This window comes from Pseudopodoces humilis, chromosome 13, assembly GCF_049639895.1.
Source record: "Pseudopodoces humilis isolate 2021_Gansu_Grassland_sample_001 chromosome 13, ASM4963989v1, whole genome shotgun sequence".
In the NCBI taxonomy this organism is placed as follows: domain Eukaryota; kingdom Metazoa; phylum Chordata; class Aves; order Passeriformes; family Paridae; genus Pseudopodoces; species Pseudopodoces humilis.
The window spans coordinates 19,225,273-19,246,610 of NC_142212.1; the positions used below are offsets into that span (position 1 = coordinate 19,225,273).

The following is a 21,338-nucleotide window of genomic DNA, read 5'->3' on the forward strand; positions in this document are numbered from 1 at the left end:
CAGTCTCAATCTCCTTAGAATAGAGATGGTAATGGACAAGTCATTCAGCCTTTCATCTGCCATTAATGATGAATTACACAGCCTGCACCACGTCCTCAGCTGCTAGAAATTGGCTTAGGAACACTGAAATCAATACACACCAGCAGAGAATTGGATTCTGGATATGTATTAGCACCTCATTTGCTTGAGTCTTTTTGGGTGTTTTGAACTCACAGATGATTGCAGAGTCCTACAGGTTTATGTCTCATATTTCTCCCTTACTTCTGGGGCTTTGTCACTCATTTCTGAGGTGATGCATCATCACCTGCCACGTCATTTCATTTTCAAATATCTTTTAGGACATGATTTCCTCTTCCTACTTTTGCCTTTTCATTCATTACAGTGAAGGACAGACTGCCCCTGGAATTTGTCTTAGAGAAGTAAGAATATATTTGGGCATATTTTCCTATTCACCTGGTTTTAACTGTCCCACTTTGTGTTGGTGAAGACTGAAAAGTGATCAAAGGTAAACAGGGATTTTTTCTCACTACTTCCATCACTTTTCTTCTGTTCCCCTGAGTACAAACTCCAGACATCTCTCATCTCCTAGGAGGGGGAGATTTTTCTTTAAAGCAATCCTTATGTAAGAGTCGTGCTTATATCTCTAAGCTTTTTCTTTACTTTATAGATTCAGCATATGAATTTTGCTTGCAACTCAGATGAATTCTTAATCAGCTTCTGGATTTTTCCTCCAGGATGTTTCCAAGGCCAGTACTATCTTAAGTACTCCAAGCAGGGCCAAAATATTTTCTATAATATAATTTCTCTTTGGTCAGTACCCCTGAAACGATCCAAAGGACATTTTTTTAGACCAGTCACAAATAAAACCTTGTCATTATCTCCGAGAACATCACTTTACCAGAAAATGTCGTAGAGAGGAGCTGGTTTCATCCCCTTATTTGAATTATTTTAATTATCATGCCTGAAATCTCGTGTCGTGTTACCTTGGTCTGATCCCCAGTGGGCGCCTGTCAAATTCCATTAGGTTGTGGCCACTCTCCTTTGGTGGCTCACACAGATTTGCAGCGTGAGCCAACCCCTGAGATTCCCCAGGATGAAGCCAAGAGCTTCTCTCTGCACTGAGCTGTTGAGAGGAGAGCTTGACCTAATTAGAAAAGGCTCCCAAAGAGCAGCAGAGAACAAACTCCTGCCAAACAAACCACTCAGAGCTTTTCACTGTGATGATTTTTTGACCTCTGATGCTCATTCTGGAGTTGTCTGCACCATAAATGGCTTTGGGATTGGGAATGTGACCGGTTCAAGCAGCTGGAGGGGGTTAGGGTGGGGTGGGGTGGGGGCTCTGGGTGCTGCCCCAAAGGGTGACCTGAATTTGGGGGTGGCAGATCCCAGCACTGCACGTTCCAATCTCAGCACTCAGGGCAGGAGTTCGGATGAACAACCAACAAACTACCCCAAGAAATGCATTTTGGAGAGAATTTTCCTTATTTAGGGGAAATTTATTATTTCCTTTATTTGGGGAGTCTGTTCAAAATGAGGATGAATTCTGAATTTTCTGTCCTCCTCTCCACAGGAGTTATCTTTGTTTTTCCATAGCACACACATAGGTTATAGAGCACAGCTTCCCATTCATGGCTTTTCTTGACTTGCAGATTAATTCCAGTTGTTTTGTCTGGGTTGATTTTTTTTCTTTTTTTCTTTTAGCTTTGTTTTCATGTGGGAAATCTGTAAAACAGCACAGCAAAAATAAAAAAGGCAAATGGATGTGTGTGTGTTTTATAGAGCTCCTTTCATGGGATCATAAAATTCCCTTCAAAATGATGAGTTAGATGCTGTTAGAATAGTAAATATGTAAATTCATGTGTAATTTGCAAATGTCCTTGAGCCACTGAATTGCTCAGCTCGATGGAATTGTTCAAGTTCTTACTCCAGATGACAGAACTGACTTTCATCTTCCTGCATTTAAAGGCTTTCCCTTTCCTGTCTCTTTAGATACAGACAATAAACAAGCTTAAAATATTACAGGGGCAGGAGGGGCAGCCAGAGAAATAAACACCACTCACTTCTCCTTTTTCTGCTGCAGCACCAGGATGCTCAGTTCACCTCTTTTTCTGGAAATCCCTTGGAGATGAGGTGCTGTGGAAAAGTCTCCACTTCATCTCAGCTTTGCAGGCAGGTTCAGGGTGCCAGGGGTGGGCTTAAACACATCCTGAGCTCTCTGAATTTGTGTTTCCATCATCACAGACATACCCCTAGCTTGGGTAGAATCATGCCAATTTGCCATTTGGATGGGATATTTTAACATTTATCCTTTCAAGTCCATCTCTGGCCCCCTGTTCCTGTCCAAAGGAGATGTCTAAAGTTGTTGCCTGGCTTTGAGGAACCTTAATTTTTTCTTTTATCTGATTACATGGGGAAAAGTATTAATCAGGTTCTTGGAGACCTCTGCTGGTAACACATCCTGCTAAGTCAGATGCTCTTATGTCAAAATAGGGCAAATTCCCATTAAAAAAATCAGAGTTCTATTGTTTAATGGGACTTTCTGAAAAGTAATATAATATATGAAAATACTATTAATAATAAGATCTTAAATAGATAGTATTGTATATTGTAGATATATTTGCACAAAAGGTAACTCTAAAGAAAGTCTGAGGTTTTGTGTGATCTTCAAAACCAATTTTAGTGGAATTTAGTGGAATCTGGCTAAACTTAAACTCTATTTAATTTTTTTAAAAAAAGCCAACAAAGTGATAAAATTATGTGAAACACAGTTAAAAATACAATCTCACAAGTGGCTGAAAACTGCCAGCGCTAGTTTTCACCAAATTCTACCAAAATGTGTCTCCAATATCTGCTTGTGGCCTTTCTGGGTTTATTCAGTGTCATTAATACAATTATTACAAAGATTGTTTTGTTCCTGTGGCAAGACATGGAGATCTGGCCATAATCAAGACAAGACTGAGAGCCTGGACCTGAAGTAGTGCCTATACACATGCAGAGTTACTGGAATAACCTGAATTTCAGTGAACTCATTCTAAACTACAAGAACTCATTCTAAATTACAAGTTTTGAAGTAAGAAGCTAAATTTCAGAGCTTTGAAGCCCAAGTTATAGAGACCCTGAGGAGGAAAATGTCTCTGTTTGAAGGACTGGGTGTGTACTTACTGCTTTGTTTTTGTAGGATGAGCAGGGTTTCTGAGGCTACTCTTTCTCTTTAGGGGTTTTTACTAAAAAGAAAATAAAAGCAGGTTCTGGTCTTGCCTGTGCCACCTTCAGAAAGCAGCACTGGACTCGAGGAAGAGCAGTAATCTTTTGCAGTTCTTATGATGCCTTTTGGGGCTACCTAAAAACAGAGGCCAGGCAGAATTAAGGGAATAAAAAGCAGTTCTGTTCATTGAAGGCCTGCAGGGACATTTAGGGCAGACAAAGCCCCCCAGGGGCTGCACCCAGAAATGGACCACAGGTTTTACACTTTTATAAGTTTGGTCCATTTGCATTTTGGGGGTTGATTTTCCAATTCCAGCTGCAGGTAATGAAGTCATTTAGCCCAAGTTTGCTGCCCCAACTCCCTTTTGTTTCCATCTCTGGGGCCTGAGGCAGTGAGGTGTCCTTGATTGCCAGGCCTGGAGAGGAATTGCTGTGTCTGCCCAAAGTGGGGAAGCAGCAGCTGGCACTGGGTGTGGAGTTTGGAGTTCTGCACTAAAGATCTGCAGGGTTACACAGAGATGGGAAATAGAAAAGCTGAAATCCTGACGTTATCAATCCCAGTTTTAAACGTTCTGCTGAGGGAAGAAGAGGCCGTGTGGCAGCCCAGAGCTGCTGCTCCAGGCTCCAGGCTTCCCTCCCTCTTTCCTTGCAGCCCAGCCCAGCTGGACCCAGCGCATCAGCGACGTGCACGCGGCCATCGAGGAGCGCGTGTCCTGGGAGTGCCGCGCCAGCGGCCGCCCCAAGCCCTCCTACCGCTGGCTCAAGGATGGGGAGCCCCTGCTGCCACAGGTAGGCACTGCTGGAACCCCCTGGGCGTGGTGCTCTGCCAGCTCTCTGATCTCTGGGTGTTTTGTTTATTTTGGGATGGGGAGGATGGAGGTGCTCCGAAATCGTGGAATCTCAGAATGGTTTGGGTTGGAAGGGACTTTCAAAGTCATCTTGTTCCACACCCTGCCACTTTCCACTGTCCCAGGCTGCTCCAAGCCCCATCCAGCCTGGCCTTGGACATTCCCAGGGATCCAGGGGCAGCCACAGCTTCTCTGGGTACCTGTGCCAGGGTCTCCCCACCCTCACAGAAAATCCCCTGTTCCTTCCCGTGCCTGGTGGCACCTCCCTACAGCTCCAGGAGCTGCTGGCGGGGACAAGCAGGACACACAACAGCTCAGAGCTCCTCCCCAAAATGAAGGATCCATGATGCAAACCTAAGGCTGGAAAGAAGAAGAAGGAATGGCTGAATGGGGTTTTGGAATCTGTCACCAGAGAAGGATCACCCCAAAACAATTATTTTAATTGGTGATGTTTAGGTGAACTCCAGGTGACAATGAAACCTCAGGGTTTCCTGCTGGTGTTTAATGGTGTTCCCACTCCTCCTGCTGAGCTGTGTCCCTGTGCAGGAGCTGTGGAATTACACCCCTCCTGCCCAGCCTGTCCTGGAGGGTCATCACGCAGTCCTGACCCCACCCTGGCACCACAAACTCAGCCAAGTCACCAAAGCTTTGCTTGCACAGTAGCCAGCCCTTTTCCCCCTTCACTTACTGTGAAAGGACATGGCAGCCCCAATTTGATCAGACCCTGACTAAAATTGCACAAACATTAAATTTCTGCCCTAAGGCCAAGTAGAAAACCAATAGCTCTTTATTTTAGATTTTTTTTTTTTTTTTTTTTTATTTTTTAATGTCAAACTCCTGGGGAGGGAGGGAACACTTTGCTGTACTTATTAGAATTGATAACTCGAGCTCCATATCCTCGGGCTGACAAATGATAGCCTGGTCTTTCACTCCACACACTAATTCTGGTTGCTTCACGCTGGTCACTGGCAGATGGTCTTGTTCTTAAATCATGTCAGTGGCTGATATGAAGTAAAGGATCATTAAATTATTAGCATTTACATTGTTTTCAGTAAACTGCAGAAGATTTTAAGTGTTTCTGTCGGTGCTGGCTGAGATGGCAGCCACTCTTACCAGCCTGCATTGCTATATACACTCAAAATGGGCTCGAGCTGTGCCAGGGGAGGGCCAGGCTGGACACCAGGAGGAATTTCTCCATGGAAAGGGTGAATTTCTCCACTGCCCAGGGAGGTGTGGAGTCCCCATCCCTGGAGGTGCCCAAGAAACACCTGTATGTGCCATTGTTCAGGTGCTATGGTGGTGTTTGGTCACAGGTTGGACACAATAATCCTGGAGGTCTTTCCCATCCCTAATGACTCTGATTCCATGGAAATGTCATTGTTTTAAATGTTTCTGAGGATAGGGCTGGCTGTGATGTGCCACTGTGGAACAGAAGTGCATTTCCTGCTTCGAGCTTATCTCCTTGAAAGGGATATTAATCTAAATGCTTTGGGTATTAAATCAATGAGGGGTCAAGGGAAAGTCCTCCAATTTAAATTGCATTTACCAACTCCTGTATTGGTTTTACCATTTAGTCTCCAGCCTGACATAAATTTGGCTGGCAGACAAATAAATCGGGGCATGCAAATTCCTCCCGTTACTTCCTTTCATCCACCTCCCTACAAAACACAGCTGGACAGCTCTGGGTGTTTGTTCTGAGGAGGCTTCTCCTTGTTGATTTGGAGTTGGTTTTGCTGTTCCCCCAGGGCAGGGTGCAGCTGGAGCAGGGCTCTCTGACCATTCCCAACGTGAGCCTGTCGGACGCGGGGATGTACCAGTGCGTGGCGGAGAACAGGCACGGCGTCATCTTCGCCAGCGCTGAGCTCAGCGTCATCGGTGAGTTCCCCGAGCACTGCAAACCTCCCAAACCCTGCCCAAGCTGCAGCACCTGAAGCAGAAGGGGATCTTTGACGATTTGTTTTTAAGGAAGGAGTGAAAGGGAAACTTGAGGCAGTGGAGAGAAGAGAACAGATGTTTTTTACTTCGTCCCGTATTCCCATTTTCCTCCAGGAGCTGGCAGGTGCATCCACTCTCCTGCTGGTTAAAGCCTGTTTATGGAGAAACCTGAACACTGCCACTCAGAGCACCCAGGACCATAAATGCCATAAAAATAAACATAAATGGGCCATAAATCTCTGGCTGCAGAGGTGACTGTGCTTAGGACATGGTGACAAACCTCCCCTCTGAAGAGACCTTTCAGCAATCTAACAGCAACCAAAATGCTCCCATCCCAGAGAAAAGCATCTTCTAGCTCACAGTTCTGTGCACAGCTGCTCTGCTCCTCCCAGATAAAATCAGGAGAAGCTCATGTGAAACCAAGTGGGGAAATTCCTGAGGGGAGGGAGCAGAGGTCACAGAGCCAGGATCATCTCAGGGGTGCCAGTGCCGGGGACAGGAGGCAACGGCCACAAACTGAACCCTGGAAATGCCACTTAATATAACAAAAACTTTATTTTGAGGTTGGTTGGACACTAAAACAAACTGTCCAGAGATATTGTGGCATCCCTGTCCTTGGAGACGCTCAACACCCAACCAGCCACAGCCTGGGCAGCCTCCTGTAGCTGCTCCTGGTTGAGCAGGGGTGGGGTGGGACATGCCAGAGGTCCCTGCCAGGCTCAGCTCAATCCCAAACCATGCTCTTGTACGAGTGGCAGCCCTGGTCAGCGTGGGGATGTTGTTTCTAAGGGTTAAACACAATTCCTGGTTACAAAACAATGTTTTAGTTGCTCTCAAACCAAATGTTCAGTAGCAGCATTCCCTGATTTATCCTGAAGAACAAGGCATGAGGGTTTTTCCAGCTATGGGATTTTCAATTATTGGTCATTTTTTATCATCAGTGATAGATGCCTACATAGGAAAAAAATTCATTTGAAGGATTGTCTGTGTTGCTGCTGGAGAAAGGTACGATAATGCTCAATAAATTAGACTTCACAATGCTGAGATTTATTGGGCATGAAAGAAATCGAAATAAACCCACTGATGCTTTTCTGGTCTATTTAAAACCTGGTAAAAATGGAGCTTTTGGAAGAAGGGAGATGTTTTCAGAGGAGAGAGGTTTCATCCTTGTTGGTGGGGACTGCCAGGGTGTCCCTGTGCCCAGCAGCAACTCGTGGCCACAGAAAAAGCAGATTTTGGAGAGTCTGGTCTGAGAAACCTGTCAGGGAATATTTATTTGGCCAACTTCTCACTTGGGTTCTGCAGCTCTGTTTCTGTCTGTCACAGGAAAAGCACCCAAATGGAGTCCTACAGATAAATTCCTGTGATTTCCTGCATCTGTGATTTAACTTGGCACACTTTGAAAGGAAAGCAGCAGGTTTGCCTTTTCACTGGAGTTTCAAAGCAGGGCAACATTCTGAGCCCTCCCTGGGAAATTTTAGCTTTTAACCAGATCTGAGTGCTAAAATGGTTATTTTAAAAGGTCCTGAAGTTAAGCACTTGCTACTAGTGGTGTTTAATCATCTCAAGTGAGATTTACAGCAAAATTAAGTGAAAGAGAGAAATGGAAAATTACGGACCAAGCTTTTCGCACAGTGATTCTTCTCAATTATTGTTGCCAGTTATCTTGCCTGGAGTCTTAAATAAAAGCAGAATCCAGTGGTGCTGGACATTGTGTTTTAGATACAGTCTTGTCTTACAGAATTTTCATTAAATGCTTAAAAAACAAATTGAAAAAATGAAATGTGGGCCTAAAGTGGGAAAAAAAGGTCATCAAAATCCCCACTTGACAAACAAAAGGTGAATAAATCAAATTCATTACTCCTGAAGTGGCACAGGGAAGTTGTGATAGTGCTAAGAAATGAGCCCAGAGTTTCTAAATGTCAAATGATGACGTTTTGAACGTCACAGAATAAAACCCACAGTGAGCAACTCCTGTGTCTCACACAGGAGCAAGAAAATGCAGCAAATTACTCACAAAAAACCAGTCTAAACTGTTTATTACCTAGATGGGAGTAAAAGGATTATTCAGAAAGTCTCTTTTGCTTATATGTTTGGGACAATCATCTGAGAAATTCATTTCAGAGGTGATAATTTATTAATATTGATATAAATAATGGTGGTTTTGGTTCTGAGTGCATTGGTAGGAAGTGTCCTCAGGATGTCTCCTTTAATTCTGGAGTGTTTTACAAAGCCAGTGCTGGCTTCAAAGATTTTTTTATAGTGTTTAAGATCTTTGTATATTAATTAAATATATTATAATATTATATATTATTATACATATAGTTAAATATATTAATATTTTATACAGTGTTTAATACTTGTGTTTCTGAGTGCCAAAAATCATTCTCACCCTGTGATTAGGAAACAAAACAGCTCAGAGATCAGTGAACTCTGTTTTGGGAACTTGGAGCACTATTGGATCATAAAGCCCATCCCATTTTCAGTGTGGGATTGTGCTCCCTTCAAAAAGTGTCTTTTTGCCCCATCCAGACTCCCATAGTTCATGAATTCCAAGCATTTAGGAATTGTCAGTGAGAAACAGCCCTGGAATCTTGTGATGTTCAAATGAGTCTGACTTTGCTTTTCCTGCGGGAATTCTGATGGGGTTTGTGTCGGTTTTGCTTTCAGCCATCGGTCCAGACTTTTCCAAAACTCTCCTGAAGAAGTTAACTCTTGTTAAAGTGGGTGGTGAAGTCATCATTGAGTGCAAGCCCAAAGCCTCCCCCAGACCTACTTATTCTTGGAAGAAAGGAAAAGACATCCTGAGAGAAAATGAGAGGTAATGTCTTAAAGGAACCATTTCTTTCATTAACTAACCCAGGGACTTTCAGCAATCAAAGCTAAATTTGTCATTAATAGCTTTGCAAAATTGACTTGCAAATACATGAGGAAACAGCCTGTGTTCAATCCCAAGGAGCTGGGGGTGAGATTCCTATTCCCATGGTGCCCATCCCATCTCTGTCTGCTATTTTAAAGCATCCCTGACAAGAACCTGATAAAGACGCACTCCAAAAAAACAAATATTTTGCCTCTGCAGTGTCCTAAATACCCATTGTTTAAAATAAATAAATAAATTCCCAGGAGATAAAAGCCTCCACTGCAAATTGCACAGCTCTGGTACATTACCCAGTGTCCTGCAAACAGGAATTATTTGGGGGCAATAATTAATTTGACAGTTCTAATGCCTGACTTGAAGGTGGCTTTCCCAGACTGGCCAAATGATTTTTTTTCTTTTTTTCTTTTTTCTTTTTTTTTTTTTTTAATTCAAAAGCCAGCTTTTCAAATCCTCCTCTGTGGTGATGATTGTTGTTGGCTATGTAGAGGTGAGGTTGTGTCACCTGCCCAGCACCTGAGAGCAGGACATGGAAAACTGTCCTTGACACTCCTCCAAAACATGATGTGGCACTAGGATTGATGGGGAGAATCCTGTCCTATTAGTAAAGCCAGAAATTGCAGGAAATTGTTATATTTAAAAGCTTTAACCTGTTAGAGCTGTTCTTTAATCTTGGAAAGTCTAATCTTGCTCCACCCAGCCTGTAAAGTCCATTGAAATAGAGACTGTGGTGCTGTGTCTGAGAGTGCAGAAAGCACCAGTTCATTTCGAGGCAGGTGATTAAAATATTGAACATCCTGTTTCTGGCATGTTTATCTCCTTTCCCTGATCCTTACAAAGCTGTTTTCTGTGGCCTGCTTGCTTCACCCCTTGGGATGAAAGGAGTTGCTGATGGATGACACAGAGCTTCCTTTAGCAGGCAGGGCACAGAGCTGCTGAGGTCAAAGTTGTCATAGATCAAGCTGTATGGATTTTTAAAACAGAAATAACCTGTTCTCCTGGTGAGGGAGGTGCCAAGGGCTGGAGGGTTTGGTTCTGGAGGGTTTGGAGTGTCAGCCCCACCGGTTCTGGAGGGTTTGGAGTGTCAGCCCCACCGGTTCTGGAGGGTTTGGAGTGTCAGCCCCACCGGTTCTGGAGGGTTTGGAGAGTCAGCCCCACCGGTCCCGTCAGTGTCCACGGTCCGTGGCTGGATGTGCTGCCTGCTCTGAGGCTGTTCCCCTTGGCACAGCGCAGTTCCTGCTCCTCGCTTTAGTTTGGGAGTGGGATTGCCCAGCAGGGTTGTGGCAGTGGTGGGAGGAGGGTGCTGGGCACAGCCTGGGCTCGGGGTGAGCCCAGCCAGGAGCGCTGCGGGCTCTCGTGGCAGCGCCGGGCTCGCTCCTCCTGCTCCTGCTGAGCCACAGCCAGGAGCTTCCCGCCTGGCACCCAGCCCTGGATGGCAAACCAGACGTGAAATGTGCCCAAGCAGGTGTGAAATCTTGAGCTCCTCCAGCCCAGGGGTTTTCCAGGCAGCGGGATCCTCCAGGGGGATCACCTGGCAAAGGAACGCGCGGCGCTGCCTTGGCACGGGGACCTGCTCTGCTCAACACACACTGGGTTGTGTCTCCTGTGGGGATGAGGGTGTGGAATCCTCACCCCTGCCTTCATTCACCAGCCCAGCCCTGCAGCCTGGACCTGGAGACTGTGTCAAATGCACAGCTGGGGAATGACAGTGTCTGCTGTGGTCGTGGCACTGCTCATCAGCTCCGTCTGCAGGAGGGGCCAAGGTCCTGAGCTCTGCTTGATTCTGCTGTATTTCTGCTTCCTGTGCTTGCTGAAATGTCATCTCCTCCCTGCTGTCCCAGGGGACAGCAGCAGTGCCTGGAGCCCAGCTCCAGCATCTCTCTACACCCCCTGTTGTGCATGGACTTCAAACAAGAACTTTCTTGGCTGCTGGACAAAAAAATCTGTTGAAATCTAGGAAGGAAGATGCCAGGAAAAGCTGCTGCTGCAATCTCTTCATCTAGGACAGGAAACAGAACTTTTAGACAGGCATGGGAGAAGAAACTCCAGTGAAATCTCTGTTTAAAGTGATGAAGGATCCTGTGAGTACCACAGAGGCACCTGAACATCTGGATCCTTCTCCAGCCTGCAGGTTGATCACGTGGAGGTTAAACAATACAGATGATCCTTCCAGTTCCAGGGTTCCTGAATCAGTGCTTGCCTCGAATGCTGATGCCCAGCCTGATGGCTGCCCTGGCAATCACCTCAGAGTTTCTCCTGGGGCTTTTGTGGCTTTTCAGCTGGTGTGTGGTGTTAAATTCCTTGCTGCAGAACACTGTGCCTGGTTTTTGCTGCTGAGACTCTGCTGTCCAGGAGGCAGAACAAAGTGTGTCCTTCAGTGTTTGCCCAGAGAGCAGAGACTACCATGGTGGGAAAAAAAAAAAAGAGCTTTATCGGTTTAGGTTTCATATTCTTCTCTGGAGGCTGAGGTAGTGTGTACTGCACCTCTAATGAACCACATGGCCTGAGGGCATCTCTTACTGGTGGTTGAGAACTGTGCAATTGTGTTATTAGGAATTCTGCCCTGGGGTACAATTATATTATCGCAGTCATTAAAGGCACTTCATCTCCATAATAATGGAAATCCTGCCTCGGAGGCCTAACTGCGTCAAAATGATGTTGGGGGCCCGACTGCAGAAGGTAAATTTGATATAGGAACAGCTCTAGCACGGGTATAGATGTATTGCAAATGCTGTTTGGAAACAAAGACTATTTCTGTGTGAGGGAAACACAGGGAGCATTTTCCATCCTTGATCTTGCCTTTGCATTGAGGTGCAAAGTGAGTGTGGGAAAGGCCTTTAGTGCTGCTCCTCACAGGGCCACTGGGAGAGCAGGAGAGGTGAGACTAAAATGTGATTAAAATGCACTTTTCCCAGGAGAGCCTCGCTCAGGACCAGGGGAATGGCCCCTGAGTTTTCTGTAGCCCACCAAAGAGCAAGGCTGGTGTCCCAACAAAGCCCCGTGGGAGAGCTGTGGGAGCAGGGGGGTTTCACACCAGGGCTGAGATGGTCCTGGGACCTGTGGTGACAAACTGGGGCTTTTGTCCCTCCTCAGCACAGCGTGAACTGGCTTTGAATAACTTGGCACCAGAGGCTGCTCAGTCAGAGCATCTTAAGGAAATTTCTCATGGAACTGGTCGGGGATGTATTTTACTGTCGGTATGGAGTGATTTTGCTGGAGCAGGCTGGATATCATCCTGAATTACTGTAGGGGGACCTGCCTGAGCAGGGAGGTTGGCTGTGATGACCTCCAGTGATCCTTCCCAACCTGAACCATTCTGGAGCAGTTTTGGAAGGGGCTGTTCAGCCCTGCAGGATCTGCATCGCTTCCCCTGCAAGTCTTCCCTCTTTTCTCAGGTATTGTTTTGGACCTAGGCAAAGGGGTTTCCATTTCTCAGGCCATAATGGCAATAATTCCATTTATTTATTCCTCCCAGAATGAGACACAGGGACATTTCCCAGAGGTGAAGCTGTAGCATTGTGTGGTTCAACAGCAGATTCACGTTTCCTTTGCTCTTCCACAGCTTCCCACTTTTCCCCTTCTCCTTGGCTCCCCAAGAGCAGAAAGAGTGCAGAAAAAAAAAGACAACTTTTATTTAAAATATGTACACAACAATCTTAATTCCTAGTATTCTCCTAGAGCTATTGGAAGTCATATTTACCCTGCCACCAGACACGTACTCAGGCTGGGACGGAAAAATAATTGTACTTTTAAGCCCCAAAATAAATTGCACTTCCCTCATACTTCATCACATAAAGCCCCTACATCATTAGAGCTGTTTCTTTTCCATGAATGTACAGTGCCTGCATTGTTTATACAGTTTAATTGTAAGGAAAGAAATGCATAAAAAAACAAATGATGGTCTGTGCTGGTAGCAAAGAATATGAAAGTGTCCAATTAAACAACCATTCCCTATGACATGTGTAATAGCAACATCTGTTATCTTAATTAAACAAGTTTCTGTATAAAGGGACCCTCTTGGTGCACTTTGTTAGAGCGGGAGCTGACCCAGATACTCCAGGGAGGCTCACAATCCTCGTGGAAATTCTCCAGTTGGTGCCATTATCTCGCAGTCCTGACAAGCTCTGTGATGTGTGAGCTTGCACACACACAGCCACAGCACTTACAGCAGGAACTTTGTTATTTTCTCTAGCTGAAAACCAGCAAGAGCACAGAAAGCAGCCCGTGGTGGCATTTTCCCAGCGAGTTCAGCCATGGAATGTTTGGAAGTGTAAGGAGTGCCCTGCTAACTCAGTCCTTGTCAAACAGCACTGAGGAGACAGAACTGCACTTCCAGACAGTGATTTGTTACCCAAACTGGCTTGTCTGCTCCAAGATTTCAGTCATTTGGGTCCAGATTTTCCCAGGTATTTCACCTTTCTCTCCACCATGGCCTGGAGTCAGGACAGCCCAGGAGGGTAATTCAGTTTACAAAGTCGTGAATCCCAAAATGGTTTGGTTTGGAAGAGACCTTAAAACTCATCCTGGTGTGGATGCCATGGGCAGGGACACCTTTCAGTATGCCAGGCTGCTCCAAGCCCCATCCAGCCTGGCCTTGGACATTTCCAGGGGTGTGGCAGCCAGAACTGGTGTCCTGAAAAAGAGGTGAGGGCTTGAGACTGGGAGGGAGCAGCAGGAATGTGACAGAGCTCGGGGCTGTTCACCCTTCCCTCAGTGAAAACCCAGCCAGAGCTCCCTGAAATCCCTCAGAAGGAAGGACACCAGGCAGCTGGAGCTGGAAAGCCTCTTGGATATGTTCATACACAGCTGTGCCTCCAGGCTTCTTCACTTGGGAATGTCGATTTGTTTGTAAAGAAGAACATCATCCACAGCAGGCACTGCTTCAGAGAGGGGCTGAGGTCCTGCCCTGGGGACACCTGGAGCTGCTCCCCGCTGTCCTGGGACCCCTGGCACCGAGCACTGGGCATCACCAGGTGGAGCTGGAGCAGCTGAACCCCTTCTCCAGAGCTGGAGTGATTCTGGCCAAGGGAAAGCAGAAAGCTCTCACCTGATTTTTGTTGCTGTTCTCTGCACTTCAAAACTGCTCAGTGAGTCTTGTTACCCTGGGAGAGTTTAGTCATGGTTTTCTCAAGAGTTCACATCCTCAGGATCTCCTCACAAAGGTTGTCCTCATTTAGATATTATTTTATAACAGGAATTTTAACGTATCCATGTTGATGCTACATCGTTTTGAGGAGGAAGAATGGTAAAACTGTACAAGAAAAGCTTTTCTCCCATTCTTCCAGCATGTCTTGACTACAAAAAGTTGTACAAATTCCAGTTTTATATTTGTTGCCTCAAACTTCCTAATTAGTGCTTAATTACTTTAAACAGCCAGAAAGAAAATGGCAAGAGGACAGACAGCCCATCTTTCCCAGGCTGGTGCCAGGGTACAAACCATGGTGATATTTTTTATCCTGATTACTTGAGAGACAAATTGCCAGCAGTGTCTTTTGGACACACAGCCTAGTGACACTTCAGCAGAAAAGAAAACCTCAAAGGATGCTTCCCATCATTGCTTCGCATTAATTGTGTTGACTCTTTGTATTTTTTCCTTACATAAAGCACCTGTGCAATTTCTTGAAGGCAGACAGGTAACCAAACCATCAATAACTTGTCGGGTTTTCATTGCATCCTGCCCAGGCAAAATGAAAAATGACACCCTGCAAATGGCTTTCTGAAGTTTGAATCGACAGCGCAGCATTCATCTCACTTTGCAAAGACCGTGGCACGAGATGGCTCTACTTCATTGCAACATCTGAAACAACTGACTTGGCCACTTATTTTAACCAATTTTCTGCAGAAAGAGAATAAAATGAACCAGGAAGCCTCTGGATTTGGTGGTCAGAAGCCTTGGAAAGCTGTTGTCCTTGATGGCCTCCTGTTCATGTGGCAAACAGAAGTTGGTTTTAGCTCTGTGCTGTTCTGGAAGACCAAGGCTGGGCTGGATTGGGATTTGAAGCAACCTGCTCTATGGGAGGTGTTCCTGCCCGTGGCAGGGGCTGGGACTGGATGAGCTTTAGGGTCCCTCCCAACCCAAACCATCCTGTGATTCTGTGATCATGTTTTAGCCCCAAAAGGGCTGTCCAGCCCAGGGCAGTGCTGGAGTCCATCCCTGGAGGATGAAAAAGATGTGGCACTAGGGGACAGGGGTCAGTGGTGGCCTTGGCAGTGCTGGGTTAACAGCTGCACTCAATGTTCTTGGAGGGCTTTACCTAAAAATGATTTTATGACTCTATAAATGTTTCCAGCTAAAGGTTACCTGAGAGGGATTAGAGATTTGTGTAGAATCCAGGTTTGGTGCTGGTTCATTTTGTATGCATCAATAATTAGGCTGATCCCTAAAATTTCCATTTCTTCCATCTGCTCCTGTAGAAGCAGGAAATGATTTCCCATTTCCAGCCCCCAACTGTTGCCGAATGCTCTGACAAGTGCAATCCCAGCCTCTGCCAAGTTTCAGCTGGCACTCCTGGAATGAACCTCTCCCTCATGCCGTGACACAGCCTCCTGGAACATCAGCAATCTGTTCCTGTTTCCCCAGCAGATTATTTGCAGCGTGGTGGTGTTGTAGTGCTCAGTGAAACACGTGTAGGACATCCCTGCTGCCTGTGCTGCTTTGGAGCCGGCTCAGAACCGTGCTGGGACCAAACCCACAGGGCTGCTGTGCCCCCAGGGCTCAACAGAAGTCAAAAGGCTTTTCCCTTGGTGCTTGGGTGTTGATTTTAAAAGCAGAGCTCTGCTTGCAGAGGTGGAGGGGGTGAAGGATCCAGAGCTCTGTTCCAGAGGCATCCGACCTCCGGAGCACAGCGAGATGTATCCTGTTAAAAGCAGGATGAAGATCTCCTTAAGAGAAAAGTGTCACAGGGGGTCAAGAGAAATCATCAGGCTTTCACCTCAGTGCTTGAATATTGATCTTAAAAGCAGAGCTCTGCTTGAAGAGGTGGAGAGGGCGAAGGATGCAGAGCTCTTTCCCAGAGTGTCCCAGAGGCATCCGACCTCCAGAGCACAGCCAGACATGTCCCGTGCTGACATCCTTAAAAGAAGGATGAAGATCTCCTTCAGAGAAATCATCAGGCTTTCACCTCAGTGCTTGGATGTTGATTTTAAAAGCAGAGCCCTGCTTGCAGAGGTGGAGAGGGGGAAGGATCCAGAGCTCTGTCCCAGAGGCATCCGACCTCCAGAGCACAGCCAGGCGTGTCCCGTGCTGACATCCCTAAAAGAAATGTGTCACTTGCTGCTGTTCCTGCCAGAGGTCTCTCATGGTTTTATGATTATTAAATTCATCTCCAGGTGCCAAACACAGAGCTACAAATTGTTCCTCCCTCTGTGTAAAGCTGCTCCAGGATGGGGTTTGCTCCGAGGTGAGCACACCCTGCAGCCACTGCTTCCCAGAGAAACACCTGCCTTCAGCCTCCTGGATGCAGTTTGCAATTGGTGTGTGACTTCCTGCTTGTCCTCCAGCTGAAGAAAGCATGATAATGATTTTAGTACATCTGTAGCATTTTGAAGGAAAAAAATTATTATCAAACATTTCTTCCCTCGGGTGTTTTTATGGCGAAGAGCAAGCAGGTAATGATTTTATAGTTAGGGCCATACTTTGAGATGCACTTTTAGAATCCAAGGAAATCATTACATGTCTAAAGGGGGAGAAGGATTCCTAATGAACATTTCAGACCTGGTGATATTTTTGATAGCTATTCAAACATCATTTTGAAGTGATGTAAATGTGTCCTTGCATCTCAAACCCGTTAATGTCCATTACAAGCTGAGTGAGTCATTTCTCTTTGTACTTTGGGCATTTTTTGTTGGAACCAGAGGGAAAGATGTGTTATCTTTGAAAGAGTGTGCCTTTGGGCTTGAATTTGGGTGGTATCAGCTGGAACAAATAAGCTGAGAATGCATTTGCTGCCTCTGCTGTGATCTCACGAACGCTCCCAGAAATGCTTTGTGTCAGCAGCTGATGCACTGAAAATCTTGCATGGATTTTTTTTCTCATAAGAGAATAATTTTTTACGAGCTCCAGCGGAGTTCCCTTTGCTTGTTCTGTTCTACAAACCTCCACAGTGTTTGCTGTAGGTGGCTGGCTTGTCCTTTTCAGGAAGGAGTTGTTGGTGTAGGCGGCTGGATGCTGCACTCCAAACACAATTCCTTGGATTTCCAGTGTCCCTCTCCATGGACTAGAAGTCATTTGATTTCCATGCCTTGGGCTATAGTCAGTGCCCTGGAAGAATGAGCACAGCAAATATTTCACTGAACATTAGATAGAGTGAAAGCAGTGGCTTTGCAGCACCTGCTGTTGCCTAGACAGGATTTTCCTCGCTTGTGAGCTCGGGAGGACGTGTGGAGAGCTGTGTCTCTGCTGGCTAATTGTGCAGAGAGGGAAGGTTCAGCCTTTCATGAGGTGCTTTTGGTGTGCTTTGCCCCTCCACTGCCACCAGCAAGAGCTGGTCCAGGTCCTGAGCCTTTTGTTTGGAGTGTGGAGCGTGCCTGTCCCTCGTGGTGCCACCACACCTGGCAAACATCACACACAGCAAACAGCCGGCCTCGTCTGTAAAATAAACTGCCAGCCAGAGGGGCTGTGTCAAAAGGGCCATTTCCCATGGGGGGTGATCTTCATTTCCCACCAAAATCAACGGAAAATTGGCTCTTTGCACCATCAGCCCCTTCTAGACTTGCAGAATCTTCCTGTATCAAATTGTCACTGCCCCGCGTCTCAGGAGTGAAAGCTGTTGTGAAAACAAAGCTTTCCTTTGCTTTACTCAAATCTGCTTGCTCAAATATTTATTTTGATGGCATGGGCTTTCTGACTGTATTTATTTTAATTTTGTGTGTAGTTAAAAAAAAAAGAGTGGTTGGGGAGAGAAGGCAGAAAGGTTTCTATTATTTGAAATTCTCCACAGCCCCCTCTCTCCCTTCAGGGTCCCTCGAAGTTCTTGTGTTTGATTTTCATTTGTTTCCTCCCCTTATCAGCATCCCTTTGGAAAGATATTTTCCAGAGAACTGTTCTTAGATAACCTAGGGATATTTTTTGTATTTGAATTATAACTCCAGGCATCTCTAAACAATCTACATGAAGGCTCTAATATCTGTAAATGCTCCTTTCCTTCCCTCCTGCCTCCCTGCTCCATCAGGACGAGGTTCTGTCACTTCCAGACTTGTCTTAAAAATGTACAGACCAAAGGGAAGAGGATGACAAACCACAGCTTTTGTGTTTATAGATATTAATAATGGCTGGATGCAGCATTACTGCTCTGGACTGCTCCGTCACTGCAGATAAACAATGGGTGGAAAAAGAAAATTGTGGGAAAACTTAGGATGCCAGACCCATGACTGGTTTAAGCTGATGCTGAATTCAGTGGTGCTGTGCTGTTTGATGTTTCCAAAGGGACCACTACCATAATATCAAAAACAGTTATCTGAGCAAAATATGTTCTGTTTTTCTTTCTCTTTAGAACATTATTTACAGGTTTTTATGATAAGTCAGTACTAAAAGAGAGAGGGTGACTTTTTCCATGGGCAGACAGTGCCAGGACGAGGGGAAATGGTTTTCCCCTGTTGGGAAGTGAGAGATGTTCTACTGAACTCGATGCAGCAGGATTTTACCTCAGCTTATTTAGAGCAAATATAGTTCATACCTGAAAATTAATTATTGGGGGTTTGCTGTTAGAGGCCTGCCAGTTGTCATGGATAAAGCAGGACTTATCTACTGCTGCCTTCACTGAGAGAGAGACATGCACTAAATTAAATGGGCTTTGACCGAGGCTCTAAATTATCTCAGGCTCTTCTGTGAACCGTGAAAAGACAGGTCCTGGCAGACAAATAAACCCTGGAGCAGCTCTGGGGGGTTGGGAGAGGCACAGCTACCAGAGCAAGGAGGAGCAGCTGTGTGGGAGAGTCTTCTCAGTTGGGAGCTTAGCTGGTCGAGCAGATGGGAAACTCGTGGTGTTCCAGCACCCAGGATCATCCAGCCTTTCCCTTGGATTTATCCTGGCAGCTGAAGAACAGCCCCAGCTCATCCCCTCCTTGCTCAGGCTGGTGTTCTGAGCCCTCAGGCTGTTGTCCCACGCTGCTGGTGGTGTGGACACCATCCCTTTGTCCCCCTTTTCAGCATCATCTGGAGGAACAGGACGAGGATGAAGCCCCAGCCTGCTCAGGGGGATGCTGAGGGTTTGGGCTGGTGTTGATGGAGGGTGGGAGGTCCCAGTGATGTGACAGGGTGCTGGGTGAGGTTCAGAGTCAGGGCTGTCTCCCCCTGTGCACCATCAGAGCTGTGGGGTGGAGCCCCAGGACCTTGGCTTTGACCTGGGGATATTTTGAGTGTTATAAAGCAGAAAGCCCTGACCTGGCTGTTATTTATGCAGCACAAAGGGTGCAGTCACACCTGGGAACAGCATCCAGGGCACAGGAGTTATTATCTGCACCCTGAACCAGCCCATGCTCCACGTGGTGAGCTGTGTCCCTGATTTTGGGGGGGGCTGTGCTCTGAGCAGTAAAACCTGTGAGGATTTATAAACTCCACTGTTTACCCAAAATAGCCTAATGGCCAGTACCACATCCATGAGATCATTTTAATAACCCTCACTGCATGGCAAGCATTATTTAACAGGTAATAAACAGCTTCAAAGACGTGTGATAGAAATAGAAATAATTTGATAAATAATGCAATTGCCCGGAGTTGTGGCATGAGGCAAAGTTGCTGTTAGGCTAAAAATTGCTCTAGATATTCCTACCTAGGAACTCTGGGAAAAGAGAGAACAAATACACTGCTGAGACTGCAGTCAGGGCTGCCTGGTGCTTCTGCTTTCTTCTCTGCTTCCAGCCCCCCAGCCCAGGCACGGCAGCGAGGATGAACAATAGGCCATTCATCATGTCGGCTGAAATACACTGTTTTTCACAGGTACATTTAACCCAAATCCTCTCTCAGAAGACAGATTATCTCTTAGAAGAACTCTGGCACCAGTGTCTCTTTTCAATAGCCACGTCACCACTGCCACAAAGGCTGTACGTGAAGGGATCAATGGTAGTTTTATCTCAAATTGCACTCAGTGTGTGTTTCTTCCAGCTGACATTCATTTAAATGCTTGCTCTAAGACATCTTTTCTCCCTGTAATAGAAAAAAGGATCCAACATCCTAAGCATTGTTTTGAGGGGGGGAAAAATATTTAAAATATTCACTTGGCTAAGCATGAAATATCTCAGCTGCGTGTGTTTAATCAAGAGTGAAAGCAAAGGTAGTTATGCTTGTGTTTCATAAATTAAAATGCTAAAATGATCAGATAAGAAAACAAAATACCTTATTCCATTGCAGCAGTGCTAATGAAACCATTTGAGAGAGGGGAAAAAAAAAAAGGAAGAAAGTCACTTTGTAATTCTGAGCACTTTTGCTCCAAAGGAGCTCTGAGCTCTGCAGTGCCGGGGCTGTGCCGTGTCCCTCGGGAACAGGCTGCACGTCCAGCCTGCCATATGCACTGCATTTGTACTCCATTCATATTCCATTCATATCCCACCTGTTCCCACCTGCTGGGCAGGAAAAGAAAGGCCAGGCTGAGAGGAATATATTGAGGGATACCTGCCGTGCCACCTGGCTCTGCGGCTCCCTGGAATTTGCAGCGCTGTGGGAATTTGGGGAATAATTCCCGGCGGGAAGGTGGGACCCTGGCCCTGCTCCTCACCCTGCACAGGTTTCCACCTGCAGGGTGAGCTCCAGGCACCCCTGGCTCTGCAGCGCTGCTGCTTTGCTTCCTGTGGGTTTCCTTAACTAAACTCCAGAGCAAGGCGTTCCTGTGGATACTGGAATTTGGGATTTGAAGGGAATATTCTGTCGAAGCAGGAGGCCCAAGCTGAGCAGCAGGCACGTTTTGGGAGGTGCAGGTGATGCAGCCAGGCAGCCAGAGGTCAGATTTCCGTGGAGGTGGTCACTGATGCTCAGGTTTCAGCTGGGCAGATTTCTGTAATCGTTCATATTCCGAGTAAGGGCTTGATCTCGTTTTCACAAAGTCGGTGATAAAACTCTTCCTGAGCTCGACAGGACAATTTCTATCTCTAAATGCATATGTTACTGCCTGAGGAATATTTATCTGCTCCTGGGAATGCTGCCCAGCAGTGGGGAATGCTGCAGTGGGCCCCATCAATCAGCCCTGCTGGGCTGGGCTGGAGGTCACTCAGCTGCTGCTGGGGGATTTACACATCTGGAGGTGGGTCAGGAGCTGGGAACAAGCACCAATGGATCAGAGCAGAGAACAGTGCTGCTGTCCTGACACTGCTCCAGGCGTGCCTGAGCCCTCCCATCCATCTCCAGCTGCTCCTGGAGTGCTGTTGAGCCAGCACAGGCAGTGCTGTGATCCCTGTGGGATGGATATCCCAGCCATCCCTGCCCTCTGGCACTGGGAGCTGTTCCCTTGTGCTGCCCTGGCAGCTCTGAGCCTGTCGGATCCTTT

At 46.3% G+C, this 21,338-nt stretch overlaps 1 protein-coding gene across 2 annotated transcripts in view; it reads left to right on the forward strand.

Annotated features, from left to right (window-relative positions):
* The window catches only part of LOC102105551 (contactin-4), a 267,243-nt gene that overhangs the window by 211,903 nt on the left and 34,002 nt on the right, over positions 1–21,338 (forward strand). For both annotated transcript variants that reach the window (XM_088061668.1, XM_088061669.1), the window contains 3 exons: positions 3,857–3,993; positions 5,798–5,927; positions 8,658–8,808. In XM_088061668.1, the coding sequence (XP_087917794.1) occupies positions 3,857–3,993; positions 5,798–5,927; positions 8,658–8,808 (418 nt within the window). The remainder of the gene's footprint in view (positions 1–3,856; positions 3,994–5,797; positions 5,928–8,657; positions 8,809–21,338) is intronic.